This window comes from Homarus americanus, unplaced genomic scaffold (genome assembly GCF_018991925.1).
Source record: "Homarus americanus isolate GMGI-L3 unplaced genomic scaffold, GMGI_Hamer_2.0 scaffold30108, whole genome shotgun sequence".
Classification (NCBI taxonomy): domain Eukaryota; kingdom Metazoa; phylum Arthropoda; class Malacostraca; order Decapoda; family Nephropidae; genus Homarus; species Homarus americanus.
The window spans coordinates 2,980,860-3,000,907 of record NW_024748109.1 but is presented as its reverse complement, the minus strand read 5'-3'; the positions used below and the strand labels follow the sequence as shown (position 1 = coordinate 3,000,907).

The 20,048-nt window shown below is 38.5% G+C and overlaps 1 protein-coding gene across 10 annotated transcripts in view; it reads left to right on the top strand.

Annotated features, from left to right (window-relative positions):
• LOC121880031 (tyrosine-protein phosphatase non-receptor type 11-like) overlaps positions 1 to 20,048 on the top strand; it is a 118,252-nt gene that overhangs the window by 47,314 nt on the left and 50,890 nt on the right. For 6 of the 10 annotated variants that reach the window (XM_042387012.1, XM_042387014.1, XM_042387015.1 and 3 more), the window contains exons 2-5: positions 8,964 to 9,630; positions 10,182 to 10,304; positions 17,002 to 17,196; positions 17,398 to 17,560. In XM_042387012.1, the coding sequence (XP_042242946.1) occupies positions 9,485 to 9,630; positions 10,182 to 10,304; positions 17,002 to 17,196; positions 17,398 to 17,560 (627 nt within the window). In that variant the 5' untranslated portion in view covers positions 8,964 to 9,484. The remainder of the gene's footprint in view (positions 1 to 8,963; positions 9,631 to 10,181; positions 10,305 to 17,001; positions 17,197 to 17,397; positions 17,561 to 20,048) is intronic. The other 4 variants (XM_042387013.1, XM_042387018.1, XM_042387021.1 and 1 more) reach the window with 2 other exon arrangements.

Here is a 20,048-nt window from a genome sequence, read left to right as displayed (position 1 = left end):
TCCGTCTCCTGACTTCTAACAAACTTAACAGGAAGCGTAATAATGACATCGAATATAATAGAAACTCTCCTTAAATGTAATCAGTTGGTCCACAGGAAACATAACACGTAGAACCGTACAGTATATACATAACACTACCGCATATACGGTAAGCTGTTTATTACATTTTAATTCAATATTTGTCATATAATCTCGCTATTTCTTTTACTTATCTTAATTTGAATGTCCACTATGTCGTATTTTGTCTATTTTTTTATTCTTAGTAATTTTTACAAAGCTACGGTCCCCCTTTTTTAATTCATGTAAACCTTGACTATATAATAAAGTGTTCTTCATTGGCGAAAATCCAGTCAAGTTACACATTTATTATTTAGATGACTATTTCCATGTGATATTTACATTGTTTTCGGTCCTGTTTCTTTCAAAATAACTCGAGAACGGGTTTGCAGATTTGCATCAAACTTGGTAGATTTAGATCATTTAGTCATTTTAGTGACTAGGTCAGCAAATAAACAAGTTATGACATGGTAACAGTTCGTGTAATGGTTTTTTCGGGCGGTAAGGAAAACGATGGTATGAGAGTCTCCAGCGGTCACTCCATAATTTACAGAAACTGTATCACTAGTTTGATATTTGCCCTGCCATGGTAACGGTTTGCCGACAGGATTTGCAACCGCTCGGATGATGTTTAATTGAATATGTTTCACACACACACATACACACACGAGTAAAGTTTTTTTTTTATTATGTTTGTTGACATTAAACTCGTCTAGTAATTCTTTAAATAATTTATGTTTGACAGCATAATTTGGAGAGTTCTTATTTCCCATCGGATCATAGCCTCTTGTAAAATGTTTAGTCCTGAAATGGTATGGTATATTAATAGTTGCAATACATCTGGAAGTAATATTATCTCTTGAGTAGGATTCGAACCAACTTCTCGAGGTATTTGAGTTGGGTTCGAATCACACCTGAGTTAGTGTAATGGAATAGTGGTGGTAGCTGTATGGTCGTTGTGTCACTTGGCTATATTGACAATAATATAAAGGAATTATATCCCAGAATTGATATTTGAATGTTAGTATCATGGAACGTTGAGCACCGTCATTTCCTTCCAAGAACTGTACTCGACCACGGCGCTGTGTGTGTTTGGGGTAGGGAGACTTAGAGGCTCCTCCACTCAAGGTACAGTATTGGATATTTGGCGTTAATACTAGTGTGGGTAGGTGTCGAGGGAGCATTTTAGATGGGTCACCAGACGTGCGTGTCGTGAGTGAGGTTAGCTAAGTACTGGATAAGTATTGAATATTGATCTGAGTACATTCTAGTCTATGTAATTATGCTAGTGTTGAAAGTGTTACACCTTTTCCTGGTGCCTCGAGTGACTGTCATCGGCCATATGAATAATGAATATTTGCTGCGCGCTTATCAGTTTTACTTCTTGTCTTTCCGGTAAGGGATACAGGCACACATGCGAGTATACTTATGTTGCATCCTACACTACCACTAACTCAATCATTCATATCTAGCTCACTGACTCAAGTATGCGACTATACACTTGCTTCATCCTGTTCTCTCTCTCTCTCTCTCTCTCTCTCTCTCTCTCTCTCTCTCTCTCTCTCTCTCTCTCTCGTATGTTGTAACTTCTGGGCTAGTCTTGTCTTTTATAACCACTCATAATTGTGTAATTACCCGGTGTTTACCTGGTATCGATTCCGGGGGCTTCTGCTAGCCTGGCCCAGCAAGTTGGCTTGTGTCTCACTTTCTCTGGTGACAACCTAGTGAACCAGACTGTTTCTGCCAGCAGGCGGAAGCAAGCACCACCACTGATTCCAAGAGTTGGTGTGGAACATTTTGGAGAAAGTTGTCGAGCTGTCTCTTGAAGCTAAATGAGACTGGGGGAGTTGAAAGAGCAGGAGTAGTGTCTTATCCAGAACATCCAATTAACCTCAGCAAGTGATTATGTTCTTATGAACCTCAAAGTAGAGAGAGATATTTAGGAGTAAAGCAAGAGGTGGAAGAGGGGGGGGGGGAGCAGCTGACAGAGCAGGTGCGAGGTAACTAAAAAATATCTAAGATTTTGTGTGAGCAATATAACAATGGGCGGAAGATTTTGACTAACCTACCAAGACAACGGGGGTCGCGATGATCAATTTCAAAATCATCGAACCCCTCTCTAAAGATACTTTATGGGGCGAGTTTTACGTATTCTGGGTCATGGTCATCCACATGACTCACTTTCTGCTCTAGAATCTAGAGTCTAGATGACTCCGTGAGGTTCACTGCAATTTGTGGCTCTCTCTCTCTCTATCTCTCTATCTCTCTATATCTCTCTCTCTCTCTCTCTCTCTCTCTCTCTCTCTCTGTTCCTATCATTCTTGTTTCACCTTCTTGTTTTCCTACAGTATATACCATGTTCATCCATCGCTCATCTTTCCTCCCTTTTTCTTGCTTTCATCAGATATTTACCGTCATTATCCCTCCCTCATTTTTCCATTCTTTTCTTTCTTTTATCCATTTAACATTTCTCGTTTGTCCTTAAGTACCACCTTTTTAATCTCTGTTTCATTTCTTCTTGTTTTCCTACAGTATATACCATGTTCATCCATCGCTCATCTTTCCTCCCTTTTTCTTGCTTTCATCAGATATTTACCGTCATTATCCCTCCCTCATTTTTCCATTCTTTTCTTTCTTTTATCCATTTAACATTTCTCGTTTGTCATTGTATCGCCACCTTAAGTACCACCTTTTTAATCTCTCACCTACTATCTCACTATTCTCACTTTCTCTCTCCTTATCTCCCTCACTGTCAGTTATCCTCATAAACGCAGGGTTATATGCCCCGCCCAAAATTGATTATTCTGTATCATGGTGGGCATTAGTATAGTCTAAGAAACAAGTCCTTCCCAGCTTTGGCCGATGACTATTGAACCTGGCGGTTTAGTGAATTATACTGAATACATAACCATGACTACATCTGGTCAGTTGGTACGCCTAACTATATACAAGCTTCGAGTTCAACAAATGATGGTTCGAAATAGTGGACTTACTATTGTAGTTGGGTAATACGGATACAAATACCCAATAATGATTGGCTCTCGGAGCAAGTAAGTAATTATGCGAATCAGTGGTGTAACTGATTAACTGGCTACCCCTTAACTAGGTTCCACTGCAACTTCCACAGTCCTGCCAACTGTTTGCGAGGTACATCCAGGGTCAAAAGTTCGCTCCCTCCCAAACTGAAGCAGTATCGACTCCAAACGAGATAAAACAGCACAACCGCACCAGATGACAGGCAGGATAAGTCAGTTCGGAGACTCATTTCCGTGACTCAGTTTCACCACAGGGAGCGAACTTTTGTCCGCGACTGACACAGCATACACACGTGTGCGTCGGATGGTTCAACTTGGGAAGATACTTGTTTCTTAGACTGTACATTATATAATTCTCTTTCAGGGCGTGGTGGTGGTGATTAAATTTATGCTATAGTTCATCGTATTCTTTGAAGGGTAAATTTAATGTAAATTAAGTGCGTTTTAATATTCTCCATTTGGCTACCCCTTAGCGTCAGTCTCAGCAAACAACATTGCTTAGCTTTACCCACCACTTCCTGATGACATGCTTTTGGAAACTACGCTCGATGGACGTTTATTGTGTCTTCTGTCTACGCTGGTGTTCATTTGTGATTAGGTTCACCCTACTCCCTAGCCTAGATGATTCTCGTGGGACTTACCAAGATGATTGTGTCTCCTTGAGCTACTTGGGGACTTTTTTCTTAGTAATATTTGCTTGCTACTTGTTGTAAGGGCCTTCAAAGACCGTACCTCCTGGCAAATCAAACCAAGGAGAAGGTGTGTACCAGGGAGGGAAGAAACTTTTCCTTCCTCGTTTCCGTGATGGGAGGCCAGCATAACTCCGTCATGGAGGGTTTCCTAATGGTCGTCCTTTAAGCATATCTTTATTTTCCTTGCCAACTTCTTTATTCTCCTTTGAAGTTATAAGTGGCAAATTCTTTGTTTAGTGTGGGAAAAAACATTATTTTTATTGCGTTCATTTAGTGCCATCGAGGGAATGGTGGTTAGGGGTGTGCCCTGGGAGGCGGGAATTTCCACCTGTGAGTGTGGAGTATATATCGGCACAATTTCCTGTTGTGTAATCTTCAATCAGATAAGGGTGAGGGAGTGCTATAATATGTTAATATTCTTAGTTTTATGGCGACGCCGTTGCCTTTGGTTGTGCTTATAGTGGTGTAGTGGTTAGTGATCTCAAGCTGGCGCTAGAAGTGGTGTCCATCTTCACAAGCACACATTTCATTCCTCCCCACCTTAAATATTGTGCTTATATGTTTGGACTATATTCTGTCTTTACACACACACACACACACACACACACACACACACACACCAACCACGTGAGGCCCCTCATAACACCATCTGTGAGGGAATTACTACACCACGTGAGGCCCCTCCTAACACCATCTAGGAGGGAGTTACTCCACCACGTGTTTGCTGTTCAACACTTACAATAATCTGTATGTTCACTGTATGTTCCTTTATCTTTCTCTAATGAAGGCTTTTGTTAAACCACCAATGTATGTAATAAGTCATTTATGTCCAATGTATATTTTCAGCCTTCGGGCTGCAGAACTTTTTCAATAAACCGTTAATTATTATTATTAGTAGTAGTAGTACACACACACACACACACACACACACACACACACACACACACACACACACACACACATATATATATATATATATATATATATATATATATATATATATATATATATATATATATATATATATATATATATATATAAAGGAAGTTTTTGGGCCCAAGATATTACACAGTCACGAGTAAAAGTTCTGTTAATACTATTTACCAAACAGAACATGAAGAATGGTGTTTACGGCAGCTTTCTGAATTTGGACCATAATGCACAAGTGGATCACATGAAGATTAGCACCCGCAACTTAATTTTACATGATAGTTAAACACCTTAATACTGGATCCACACCAACGCAATCATGTTGGCAACATTTTTGTCATCAGCTTACTTGACATTTGTGTTGGCGACAATGACCCCCAACTCTAACGTTTTAAACATTTACGTGTAATTTTCACAGTGTGGATAAGACAATTTCCAACACGCGTTACTGACAGTCAATGGCTTGTATTTCAAAGATGCTTACCCTATAAAAAAAAATCCTTCAAAAATTAAATGTATTTGTTTAGTTAGCGTATTATTTAATTGTGTATATTAATCTGTATTTTTTTATTTAAATCTCAGAGAATTGAAACCTGCTGTAAATGTAATAGGAGTCAATACTTTTGAAATCAGGAGAATTTGCAGCATGAAAATCTGTCCCTCGAATACGCAACGTTCGATTTGCAGTAGCCTCTTCAGCCGTCTTGCAGGGTAAAAATTATATGCCACTGCCAGACGTAAGATAAACACTATTAATTAAAAATTTATTCACCCACATTTTCCTAAATTCATGTAAATGGGATTCAAATCAATTTTAGCTACTCCCGGTTGTCTCTTCTACTGTACTATTCTATCCCCTACAGCACCACAGCATTGCCAGATCAACCATAAATTTATAATTGTAAATTCAAAAGCAAGATAATTTTTTTTTTTTTTTTTCGAATATTTTTGATATTTCGTTTTACCATTGCCGTAACCCCTGTAAGATAATGTATTTAATTGAAAATGAATCTGAAATATATTACAGTATACTGAGAGTTGCTAATTGTCTAACAAAATCCTTAGCCAAATTCCTCATGTCATAAATAAAAGTTAAATACTAACGAAAAATAACTATTAAATATCTAACCTTTTCATTCTGTTCCAGTTTCGTAGACTACTAGAATCATGGTACTTGATAGTAGACTTAGTAGTACTGTATAATGTCATTAACAGTCATTTGCATACCATAGCATTTTTTCACGATAAACCACTGCCGATAGTATTGCGTTGGTGTAGATCCACTTTAACCTAACCTAACCTCCCTAGGTAACGTTAGATGAAAAATAGCTGGGGTGCCTAATCGTCACGGGATCCGCCCAAGGCCAGCTTCTACCAAGCGTTATGACTCATGAGGTAAACCTTTTGTTGCTGGTAATCTGCTCCCTATCACTATTCATCGAGATCTCTCCTCTACAAAAAATGGAGATAACAGTCGTCTCATTTAAACGAGACTAGTTGCGATCACACCATTACTCCCGCCACTGTAACCTGAACTTTGGTCTTGTCAAAGCTGATGTAATATCAGGTTATCATAAGCTTTACTCCTTTGTGTTTTAAAGTTTCATTTTTTTAAACTGGGCCTTCAAAGTTAAATATTTTTGTGAGAATGTGTGTGTGTGTGTGTGTGAACAGGCATTTATATTACGCATTCATCTTATTTATATTAAGATTGAACGAATCACAGCACGAGAGTCTTCAGTGTAGTTGACAGGAGAAGCTTGGCATGGTTCGTGCCGTAATTGAATAAAAGTTTCCCAGTCATTATGAAAAGTTGGGAGTACTGTATAATGGCAGGTGTAATTAAATGTATTTATTGGATTATATGTGAAAATTTGAGTGCATGGAAAATGTAATACCCAGTACTTCTTGAGTCTGAAATTTGGGGAAGAAAGGTTATTAGTGGTTACTGGTAACAGTAGATATTTCCTGAATCTCTCGTAAAAGTTTGGGAAGATAGAAGATATGGTAATGACAAACCGTTCGTGAGTGTACCCGAAAACTTGAGAAATTTTGAAGTCTTGATAAGTGAAAAAAAATCAACTAACACGCCTACGGACCCTTGCTCTATTACCATTTACCAGTGATATCTTTGTTATCGCGCGGTCGCCGACTGGTTATGTAATAATTATGATCGCTACATTATATCACTAACTTTTTAAATGTTATTAACGATGTGAAAACTATTATTTTATAGGATTTACGTGATAACAAATCTTTAATTTAAATATTTGTTTTCTCTGAACCTAGTTCTAGTTTTTACCGTTCTCGGAAGTTGATAAATTGAAGGTGTGTGGTGGCAGAGGGTTTAGCAAGAATAAGGGTGGTAGTGAAAGAGCGGAAGATAATTATATTAGCCTAAGGAATATCGTTTTTAGGTAGCATCATAGTGCACTATTAGTAGATGGCACCCCCAAGTGCAGTATTAGTAGGGGACACAAACAAGTGCAGTATTAGTAGGTAACAGACACACACAAGTGCAGTATTAGTAGGTTGCACACAAGTGCAGTATTAGTAGGTGGCATGTGTGTGGTACAGTGTTAAAAAAATAAAAAAAATCACTCCTGTTGTATTTGTCATCTTGTGGCAGAAGGAGCAGACTAACATGTAGGTAACAGGAAGGACAGCAGTAGAGCTGAAAGGAGAACAGAAAGAGAAATAGAGTACCAGGAAGAGAATAGAGTTACAGGAAGGGAAATGGGGCAAAGGGGGTGGGAAACGGCAACAGGAAGGAAAACAGCAGCAGGAAGGGAAACATCAGCAAGAAGGGAAACAGGGCAACAGGAAAGATAAATTTGAGCCGCAGAAAGCCTAGAGGAGAAAAAATAAATATTTTTTTTTATTCCCGCCAGAGTGGGTGGTGACGGAAAAGTAGCATCAATGAGTTTTCTCAAAGACAGAAATATATTTCATGGTTAATTACACTTTCAGTGTTGTCTATTTACTGAAGCTATACAGGGGGGTACATTGATTCATCCAGTGGAGGTGTACAGTGCTTCATCCAGTGGAGGTGTACAGTGCTTCATCTAGTGGAGGTGTACAGTGCTTTATCTAGTGGAGGTATACATTGATTCATCTAGTGGAGGTGTACAGTGCTTCATCTAGTAGAAGTGTACAGTGTCTCATCTAGTGGAGGTATAAACTGATTCATCTAGTGAAGGTGTACAGTGCTTCATCTAGTGGAGATGTACAGTGCTTCATCTAGTGGAAGTGTACATTGCTTCATCTAGTGGAGGCTACATTGATTCATCTCGTGGAGGTGTACAGTGCTTCATCTAGTGGAGATGTACAGTGCTTCATCTAGTGGAGGTGTATGGTGCTTCATCTAGTGGGGGTATACAGTGATTCATCTAGTGGAAGTATACAGTGCTTCATCTAGTGGAGGTATACAGTGCTTCATCTAATGGAGGTGTACAGTGCTTCGTCTAGTGGAGATGTACAGTCCTTCATCTAGTGGAGGTATACAGTGCTTCATCTAATGGAGGTGTACAGTGCTACATCTAGTGGAAGTGTACAGTGCTTCATCTAGTGGAGATGTACAGTGCTTCATCTAATGGAGGTTTACAGTACTTCATCTAGTGGAGGTATACAGTGCTTCATCTAGTGGAGGTATACAGTGCTTCATCTAGTGGAGGTATACAGTGCTTCATCTAATGGAGGTGTACAGTGCTTCATCTAGTGGAGGTGTACAGTGCTTCATATAGTGGATATGTCTAGTGCTTCATCTAGTGAAGGTTTACAGTACTTCATCTAGTGGAGGTTTACAGTACTTCATCTAGTGGAGGTATACCGTGCTTCATCTAGTGGGGAGGTATACAGTGCTTCATCTAATGGAGGTGTACAGTTCTTCATCTAGTGGAAGTTTACAGTACTTCATCAAGTGGAGGTATACAGTGCTTCATCTAGTGGGGGTATACAGTGCTTCATCTAGTAGAGGTATACATTGCTTCATCTACTAGAGGTATACATTGCTTCATCTTGAGGTGTACAGTGCTTCATCTTGAGGTGTACACTGTCCAGTACAGGTACTTTATCTCCATTTGTAATTTGTAAAATAGATATAATGGTAGTTATTAAACATGATATTAGTATTAGGACTGATTTTATTGTTTTTATATGTAATGAAGAAGTTTGGCTGTGCAAAAAAAATTTTGTGGTTGATGCAGGGAGGAAGTTGTGGTAATTTATAATACTATATATATATTTCTAGTTTGGTATGAAGAAGTTATGGGAATAGAAAATTTATTCTGATACTGGCTAAATATGGAAGTGAACTGCATCATGTGCTTTTGATTTGCAAAAATAATTTTGAAAGAAATATAAAATGTTGCATACAGTCTTTTGCAAATATTATTTCAATGAATATATTTTTGAAATTAATAAAAATTTAGTTGGGCACATAAACAAGAAAAGAAAACTACATAGTGACTGAGGAAGGATTACTGTATTATTTAAAGACAAAAAACGGAACTGTATTGATAGTTTTTTTAAGAAAAACTGAAGTGGTATGTTTACTTGAAGTGAGCAGAAATTTCGTAACCACTAACCATGAACCCAGTATGTGCTTAATAAGAAGACCAGTCTTACCATATAATTAATGGATGGGGTGGAACACCAGTCCAGATACTATGGAAACTTGAAAATTATAATGGAAAAATTAGTTAATGGTAAGGTAATACAAAGAGGCTTGTTGTGTGAGTGTTGGGTGTGGTGTGAGGTGGGAGAGTCATCATGATGACCCAGAAGATGTGGAACCGCCTCCACTCTCTATACCACAAGGTGGTGGGTGGCGTGGCCAGCATCTCTGACCACGACCACCAGCTACAGGGTGCTACCAAGCGCTCACCAGAATTGATCGCCATCAAGTTGAAAGGCAGGTAATGTAAATAACCTACTCACCATCTTATTACTGTACAGTACACTCATTCCTCCATTGTAATTATCTCATCAAATTTACATATTCCTTTTTTATTTTGTGTATCACAGTGATGTTGATCAGTGTTTTATGTCTAAATTGTTAGTCTCTGATGCCACCATGTTAATTTTAACTACCATATGCATTTCACTGCATTATGAAAATTACCAGATTAGATTCAACAGCTTCATTTCCAGAGTTTATTATAATGTACATAGTGTATGTAATACTTTTTTGCGGTGTAATAAATGCTTAAAATTTATATGCTGTTTTAAAAAATTTTATATGACCTGTACTGTATTTGTTCTGTAGAAATTTTACATGGTCTTTAAACAACATGCATTTGGTTTCTGTCTGTTTTATCACATTGAATGCCAACAGTACATTGCAGCCTTTTGTGTAAAGAATATTTATATTGTGTTTCGTTGTTCTATAAGTTTAATGAATTAGGTTAGGCACATTATTTTGATCATATGATTGATTTTATTAATTCACTTTATAAAATGATTGCAGATGGTTCCACCCGAACGTGTCGGGATTGGAGGCAGAGGTGCTCTTGAAGGAGCGAGGCATCGAAGGCTCCTTCCTTGCACGTCCCTCCAAGTCAAACCCTGGCGACTTTACTCTGTCAGTACGGTAAGTAACTTTGTGTAAATTGATGCTAATCTTAGTTTCCTATGGCAAGTATAACTTGGAAATTCTGAAGGTATTGAAATGGTAGAATTTAAAAAAATAATTAAGTGGGTGATATGTTATCGCTAATAAGAAATGTAATCTGTAATTTACAGGATGTCAGAACCCATATTACTGGCATTCCTCACCCAACAAAAGGGATTTATTCCACGGAAATGGTGCACAATGGAAAAACTCGAACAGTAGTGCAGTACAGTAGTTTACAAATATGCATACCTCTAGTATTTCCACCTTGGTAGATTATTAAGCCTCTCCTTAGATGCTTTGATGCCCTATGCCACTATTTTTTTCTGTGTCAGCAAACATGTTACAAAGCAAACACCTCCTAAAAGTGCCAGACTCATCTGCATTATAAATTTGTTTAAAACTAAGTCCTTCAACCATCACTAACTAAGCAAAATCAGGTGAGTACTTTTCAGTAACCTTACTTTCAACACATACCAGTACTTGTTCATCACTCGTCTTTAAATGGTGAATACCTTGCTTGTTTGGGTATGTGAGCCACTACCACTCTCTTTGAAATTTCCGTTCCTTTTAAACTTATGAAGATTTTCTGGACATCTAAAATAGCAGGAATCTTGAGTAAATTTTCCAGGTAATTAAAATTCTGGATTTTAAAGCTCCCAATTGTATGTTTTTACAGTTATGTACTGTACTTCATATTCAAGGAAGACTTGAAGATACTGTATCTTGAAACCCCTGTTGAATTGAAGAAAGTAAATTTTGGAATACAGTACAGAATGCTTAAGCCGACTTTAAGGATACTTGGTGCTGTACCTCCTGTATAGATAAGTCACTAAAATTGTCCAAAATACAGTACAGTGAACCCACACTTTACCCGGTTAATTCAACCCACGGCGGCCCGCGTAAAGTGAGAAACGCGTAAAGTGAACAACATAACATATGGGATTAATTGAAATAGAGACCGGGCCGATCCCCAAACTCCACTTTTTCAGACACAATACCTACGTTGTAGTAAAAATAACTTCTTAATTTTATGATGGTATGCACACACAATTAATAATTAAGAGAAATATCAATAATATTAGGTTTTTTAACACTTACATTAGTAGAAAAGATGGCTGGGCACATGGGGATGGGGGTTGGTTCCGAGGCAGAGGGCAGATTATTGGCCCTCACCTGTATCACTTGTATCAATTGTATCACTATCCACCACAGAGGCTTGGAGGGCCTCTTTGTCAAACCCCTCAAAGTCCATATAAGTCCATATCCTCACTATAATTATCACTATCACTGACTTGGGCCGGCTGTGGTGGGTGGCGGGTGAAGAACTCGGTAATGTTTTGATGACTGGGCGACCTTGTGCGCACCCTGATTGCGCCGCTTACACAACATGGCGGATGGCGGGAGAGATGGCGGGAGGTTTGGATCCAAAAATGGCGAGGCTCGCCAGCCGCTCTCCGCGTAAAGGGGTACACGCACCGCAGAATGTGAGCATTCCGGTTTCGGCAGGGTACCGCGTAAACGTGGAAACGCAGAATGTGGGACCGCGTAAAGCGAGGGTTGACTGTACTGTATTGTAGAGAGAAGTCACAATTAAGATTAGTAAAAATTAAGCATGTACATAAAAATTTAAGTACAGCATGCCCTTAAAATTTGCTGGGGTTTGGGTCTCAAAATGGCCGCAAATTGACAAAACTGAGAATATAATTTGCTAACCGGGGTGGGGGGGGGGGTTACATTTTTAAAATTTTTACTCATGTGCAAAGAAATGTATACTCCCTTTATTTGTTTGCCCTTAGAACACTTATTTCTTTTATCTGTACTATTTATGTGTGTGTATGTAGCCACACACACACACACACACATATTAATGGGTAAATCCTCTCACAAATAATTCCTAAACAAGACACCAAAATGTATCGAAATGTAGAAAAAAATGCGAGAGTCTACTCTCACTCCTTCTCCATGCTTTGTAATTAAAGTTGGGTTGGTTGGGTTGCCATACAGCAATATTTTCCTCGTAAGAATTACTGTCTATAAAACGAATGGCATCTGAGCGCCAGCTGGGTTGATATGTAGATCAAACTTACAAAATTTCTTTCGTAGCCATTTAGCCAACCCAACATGAAGGATGTCGGTAATTTTGGTGTAATACATGGGTTCCCCTTGTTACGAATGGGTTCCATTCCTGAGGACGTTTTTAAGACGCTTTTGTACGTAAGTCGGAAGACATGCTATATGCATGCTGTACTTACAAAACAATGTTTAAAATCCAACTACGCATACTGTATATCATAGCCTAAGTCCTTATATATCGTACATCTAAAATTGCTTTATTTAAGACAAAAGAAGAAATTAGAATGACAAAATATAGTTAATGAAAGTAAAAAGTATGTCGTCAGGTAAATAAAATTCAGTTCAGCATGCCCTTCAAATTCGTGGGGGTTAGGTTCTCAAAATGGCCGTGAATCACCAAATCCGCGAACAACATTTCCTGACCAGGGGGGTGGGGTACATTTTCACTTGTGTACAAAGAAATGTATACTGTATTCCCTTTATGTGTTTGCCCTGAGGACAATTATTTCTTTTACCTGTATTGTAAATGTGTGTGTGTGTGTGTATACACACACACACACACACACACACACACACAGGTAAAGGAAATTACTGTCTCTAGAACGAATGGCTCCCTATCCCGGCCGCGTCGGCAACTTTAAAACTACGCGCAGACATTCTTGGATACATCCAGGGTGTCATCCGCAAATAATAGAGGACTGCGAAATAAAAATCTGTTTATTGTTTTTATTTTTAATACAGTATTATTATTATTTTTATTTTTATTATATTTTTGTCCCCCAGGCCCTGGTGTGGGTTAGTGACCTGTGCCCGGATGGGCTAATCCCTGTTTAACAAAAAAAAAAAGAAAGCGTGGCCTTGACTGCAAGAAGACACCACCAGCCAACAGATTATGGTAGCTAGACTCAGTTTCAAAGGAACAGGAAAAGTATATTTAGAAAACTTTCTAGTATGTGAATGACCAGAGATAGTAACATCAGCGATCACATACTTGAACGTTAATGACCAGTTACGGGTTAATCACTATTAAACACTATTCTATTCGTAAACACTATTAATAACAGTAAATCCAGTGAAATATGGCAGGGATTGAGGAGAGTTACAACTGCAAACGACTCGCTAACTAGCAGTCACTCACTTCCCTTACCCGCTCACGTTGCCAGGCATAGCCAGGCGTACATATTGGAGAAATGCATGATCTTCTTTTCTCTCTTCACTTGTTTGGGCACCTTCCTGCGACTGGATGAAAGTGGTTAAGGGCGTTTGGGAGCCATCACAAGCACAAGGAGCACAGTTGTTAAGAGAGCAGAGTAGCACATGAACGAAACAGACAAGTGTTTAACCCGGACTGTCACTGAGGCGGAGTGAGCTCACATGGCCCAGCCACCTGGGATAAGAGAGGCACCTTGCGGGATGCCATAAAAAAAACGGGCTCCCCATTCTGGCCTTGAAAATGCCAGCGACTTTAAAACTACAGTAATACCTGCAGACTTTCTTGAGTATATCCAGGGTGTCTTCCGCGAATAATTGAAGGCCACGAATTAATCCGCTAATTGTAAAGGCATGCTGTATACTGTCCTGCAATGTATGTACTGTATTAGGAGAATTGATTGGTTAGAAAAATTAGATACTGCATGGGATAAAAAGTCCTTAGAAATACACGAGTAAAATCGTATGTAGATGGTATGGAAATGTAAAGAAAACATGTGATAATAAACTTTAAAATCTTTATATCTTAGGAAGTACTTGTTATTTATCAGGAAATATTTCTCAATAATGATTGGAGGACTGGGGCTAAGGTCTTTCATTCCAATGATGAGTTAAAGTAAAAAATGTCGGAACAGTATTGAAACCACTTCAAATGACGGTTGGTGATGGTGATTTTCTATCGAACCTATGCAATACTGTACAAGGTATTGATCATAAACTGGTATAAGTTATCTTGGATCTGCTAGATCAAAATACCCTGTACTGGCTAGATGCTGATTCAGGAATTAGGGAAATTATACAACTCTTGTTATAGAATGTAAATAAAGGTGAAAGGTACCGTAGGTGTGTGTGCATATCATTCCAAGAGTTCGCAACACAATGCTCAGAACAGAGACACAGCACTTACCTCTATTTGTTCAAATGGAATGAAGTTACCAGGGAACCATCTGAAGAATGTGTAGTCTACACTACGACTGCACAGTTTAGAATTAAAACTACACTATGGCTGAGCCTGATTAAGGTTGAGTTGTGTGTCTGATGACATGGTGCTCATGACATTTTGCTTTTTACTTGCTTCTAATTACTGTATATCTTTAGGGACTTGGTTGTGGCAAGGAATTTTAAATAATGCATGAATTCATCCCAGTCTATATTGCTAAAGAATTAAACCTGGGCTTACAACCAGGCTATCATGGCTATACAGTATTTCATTAATTGGATCTCAGGATGTCTGAATTATTTTAATATTAATGTTTAAGAATCACCTTTTTCCTAATTAGAGTTTTTAAACTTTGGTACATGTATGCAGAAAAAGAAATCTAGGCAACAATATTTTCCTAAAGTACGTACAGTACAGTACATCCTGTACAGTATAGTCTGCATTTACGCAGTCAATTGAACCCGTGGAGGTCCGGGTAAAACAAGAAACGCGTAAACGAAATAACAGCACATATGGTGATTAATTGAAATAGAGACTGGGCCGACCCCCAAACTCCAGTTTTTTCCAACACAATACGCACCTTGTAGTAAAAATAACATCTTAATTTTATGATGGTATACACACACAATTAATAAATAAGAGAAATATCAATAATATTAGGTTTTTTAGTACTTACGTTAGTAGAAAAGCTGGGTTGGCACACGTGGATGGCGGCTGGTTCCGAGGCAGAGGGCAGAAAAGTTGCCCTCCGGTGAATCACTTTCACTGTCACTACTCGCAGAGGTTTGCAGGGCCTCCCAGACAAACCCCTCAAAGTCGATATCCTCACTGTCACTATCACTGACTTGGGCTGACTGTGGTTGTGGTGAGTTGTGGGCGAGGAAGTCCTCAATACTACGTTGACGACTAGCATTGATGGTGTCGAGATAGATCTGGATATACGGCTCCATAACTTTCGACAGAAGGTTATTAGACACTTCATACCGCTGCCTGTCTGGGTCGTTGTCAAGGATGAGCTTAATTTTCTCCCCCAACTCGATGATTTCCCTCACATTGTCATGGCTTGGTCCAGGTAATTCAAGGTTTTTCTCGGGTAGTGGAGGTCCCGCGGAAGCCATTGTGAGGGGAATAGCGGGCACGAGAGAACTGTATACGCAGACAGAACAATGAGACAGGCCCGGCTAGATCAGCGACTTCTACCCTCTGGTGGCAGGGCACATCATGTTACATTAGACCAATCACAGCTAGTGGCGGAGGGAATGCGTGGGTGGTAAGGATGTGTGGTCCAATCACAGTCCGATACGTCATATGACATCAGCGATAACGTAAGAGCGGCCTAATGCGCACCACTCACCGCGCCGCTTCCCGCGTATGGTCAAGAATGAACCGCGTGGGTAAAAAATGGCGCGGCGGTCTGGACCTCCAGCTGCTCGCTGCGCAAATGACCAAATTTACCGCGTAATTAAAGCATTTACATTCTGGCAAGGCACCGTGTAAATGACCAAACGCGTAAACAAAAAACCGCGTAAATCCAGACTATACTGTACTGTATCTTCTTAGACTTGCTGATGATTCCATACCCCTGGTACATGATTGGTCTGGAAGTTCTAAATACATTTCTGACTTTACCGTGTTGCCACTCCACTGTTTACTATTTTTTCTGCCTTGAGTTTGCATCAACTCTTTCCAATAATCAGTCTGCTTTAACAGTCACCCATTTAAAGGATGTTGCAGGGGAGATTCTGTGGATAGAGGAACTCCATTTGAATACTGTATGTCCCAAAAAGAAACTTAATGGGTTCTGGAACCTTTCAGAAATACTTAAGACATACTGAGATCAACTTCCAAATTTCTGGTCATAAAATTGTTAAGTTTTAACTTGAGTAAAGAAGGGTCATTGCTGGAATATGATGAAATGGCCCCATCATCTCATTTTCAATAAAGTGAATTTTAAAATTTTAAGATAGGAGTTCCTAACCTTTATGCTAAAGAACTAGATGATAAAACATTCATGCCTGACCAAATTCATTTATGAGTCTCACATATAGGAATCCACATAAGGAAAGAATTGTCATAGACTTAAAGTAACTACAGTAGAGTACTACAGGTATCCCACGTTTAACAATTGGGATGCGTTCCTGAAAAAATGATCATTAAGCAAAATGTCCACTAAACGAGGGATAATGAGGAATAATATGTGTGGAGATGACACATAACTGCATTGCTAAGGCGCCAACTCACCACCCAGTAGTACTCAAAGTGGGTGAGGCTGAGCTGTGAGCTCATGAAAAAATATACCATATACTGCATATATATATATTTTTTTTCTATAGAAATTTTTGTTAGGTAGCTGGTTAAACCAAAACCTCCTAGGCTATTACCATAGAATTATTGTTGATATCTGATTCACATGTGATTCCACTAATTTATGTGTGTTGTTTTCTGTTACAGACGGAATGGTGAAGTAACTCACATAAAAATCCAGAATATGGGTGATTTTTATGATTTATATGGAGGAGAGAAGTTTGCAACATTGGCCGAGCTTGTACAGTTTTATATGGAAAACCAGGGTCAGCTGCGTGAAAAGAATGGAGAAGTCATTGAACTCAAGTTTCCACTGAATTGTGCAGACCCTACAACTGAGAGGTGTGCAAGATGCATTAATGATCGACTTTTTAGTTTTCAAAATAGCAAAAGGCCTCATATCACTCATTAAATTTTGTACTGATCATATTTTAGATGTAAATACAGTACTTTCGTCAATATCCTGTATTTTCATGGCATTACTATTGTCTTAATATGAGAAAGTAAGTATCCATTTCCTTGTTAACCAATTTATTTTAACAGGTGGTTTCATGGTCATCTGTCCGGCCGTGAAGCAGAGAAACTGATATTGGAAAAGGGCAAGAATGGTAGTTTTTTAGTGCGAGAATCGCAGAGTAAACCTGGAGACTATGTGTTGTCTGTACGCACCGATGATAAGGTTACACATGTTATGATCAGATGTGTGGTGAGTTTGTGTTCAGTTACAGTTATGACATACTAGGCATCATTACCCTATGATGACCCTTTATTGTACGGGCATACCTCTTACAACTTTAGTGTATTCCTGTAAAATGGATCACTTTTAAGATACAGCTCTATATTATGAGGTATCAGTATAAGATGGTTCCAATAGGGATGCATTTGTGATAGCTCAATTTCTTACCTACAAGTAATATATGGGGCTTTGTTAAGTATCAATATACTAGCACTACTGTAATATAATGATACTGTGGGAAAATACAATTCACTCTTCTGTTTTATTTTTAGGTTTTACCTAGACTTGTACATGAACAATAGCTTTTGCCAATGGACGAGTTGACGGTCGGAATTTTTTCGTAAGATGACAGGTCAATGGGTAAAGAAAACACCTAAATTCACTATGGTAATGATATTTTGAAATAAATTGGGCTAAAAAGTGTCAAAAATATTGGTTAAAGTTGCTAAAAAGTCACGTGACTGTGAAAAGCTCTGTGATTGGTTGTGACGTCATTGGCTGGGGCGAGCCACCCACCGGGAGTCAGCCAGCTGCAGTTGTCCAACCTTCTCGGCTGATCGACTCTGTAAATAAGCATTATTAAATAATTAATTGTGCTTTACTGTGCAACACAGTAATACTATTTTGAATACATAAATATTACAAAGCACGTAAACTAATTCAATGGATATATTAGCTGGCCATACAACAAATTTCATAGTACGTATAAACATTCCAAACGATAATGGTATTATTTTGGTTTTGGTTATCTGGGGAACCTTAAGATTCTAACCATGGGATTAAGTACTTTAAACAATAAGACATTAGTTATCTCTTCAGAATTTCTGTCACAAAAAAATTTTGGTCACAGGAAAATACAGATCATATATTAGGTTAGGGTATGATAAGTTAGTGTATAAGGTTAGCTTAACTTACATCAGTAACGGGGGATAGTAACTCAAAACTAGTGACTTCCGATAGAAATGAAGGTCTAAATCGTTCATAACACATCGCAAACCATCAGAAAAAAATATAGTCTGCATGTCTAAGTACAGGGATGACCAAAACTTAAAATTTACTCGTATCTCCCTCTAGTACTGATATACTCTCTGAATGCACTTAAAAAAAAAAAAGAAGAGAAAGTCTCCCAGGTAAGAGCACATGACAGCTGAGCTGGTGCGAACATGGGAATTTTTTTGTCCAAAAGAACAAATGAATGGAGGAAACTGCAGCGGGCCTATTGGCCCATACTGGGCAGTCCCATTTACGCCCAACCCCTATCGCTTATATATCCATCCAACCTATGTTTGAAGCAGCTCTTCACAACACATTTCTTCACTTATGAAATGTCCATGACTTAGACCATAAAAAAACACCCTTAAAACTTACCTGAACGCAGCATTTAGAGTCTGAAGAGGCCATCCTTTCTACTACTTCCGACTGCAGCGATGAGTTTGAAGGTAATGACGTCATTGCAAATGGGGGCCCTGTTTCTAGAAAAGTAAACTTATCTCAACTATTATAGCAGGACTTTAAACTTTTAATACACATTATATATACCGTATCACTCTACGAACGTGGCAGAGTGTATTTCTTGTGTTTACCCAGAACTGCCAACTCGTCCATTGTCTGAGCAAACCTGGGGTCATGTAATAAAAACACTAGACAATGAATGTTATTATATAAAATAATCCATAGTTTCTAAAATGTTTAGTGGACTGTATTTTGATATTAAAGGGAGGTAGATTATCACTTGCCACTTAATGATGGTATGTTCTTTTCTATTTAATGCTACAAATAAACCAATTACCACACTTAATCTCTAATGCTACAAATAAACCAATTACCACACTTAATCTCTAATGCTACAAATAAACCAATTACCACACTTAATCTCTAATGCTACAAATAAACCAATTACCACACTTAATCTCAGTTTCATAATTTAATGCACTAGAATCATATGATATCATTCACCACAACATGTGAGCTTAATGGTGAATAATCATCCAACAACTTAAATTTAAGACTTTTTGAAGAAGTCCATCTTCAAATTGGCAGGAACACAGACCTGTGTGAAGGCTGTATAATGAAGGTTTAATGCTGTTTATTGAGCCATTCTTAATGATCTTGCCATAAATATTCACTGGTGTCACTTTAAGGATGTTACTTGAGATTTTTCACCAGTCATTAGTAACTGGTGGCAGCTTTTTTTAGGTTATTGTCCATCCTAAAACCTGTGTAACCCCTCTCAGTTTGAATGTTGTTTAGTGTCTGTCATGCTATGTGTCGCGTTTTCTTCCCTGAATGACATAATGGTTCTTGGTCGCATCTTCAGAATTGTGGTTCTGTCACATGTTGCAAATATCAAAGTGTAACTATATGCAGTATACTACACTTACTGGTAAAACTATACTGTACAGTATTCTGAGAGTGATTTTAACCCTTAGACTTAGATGGCCGCTCCATAGATTGCTCC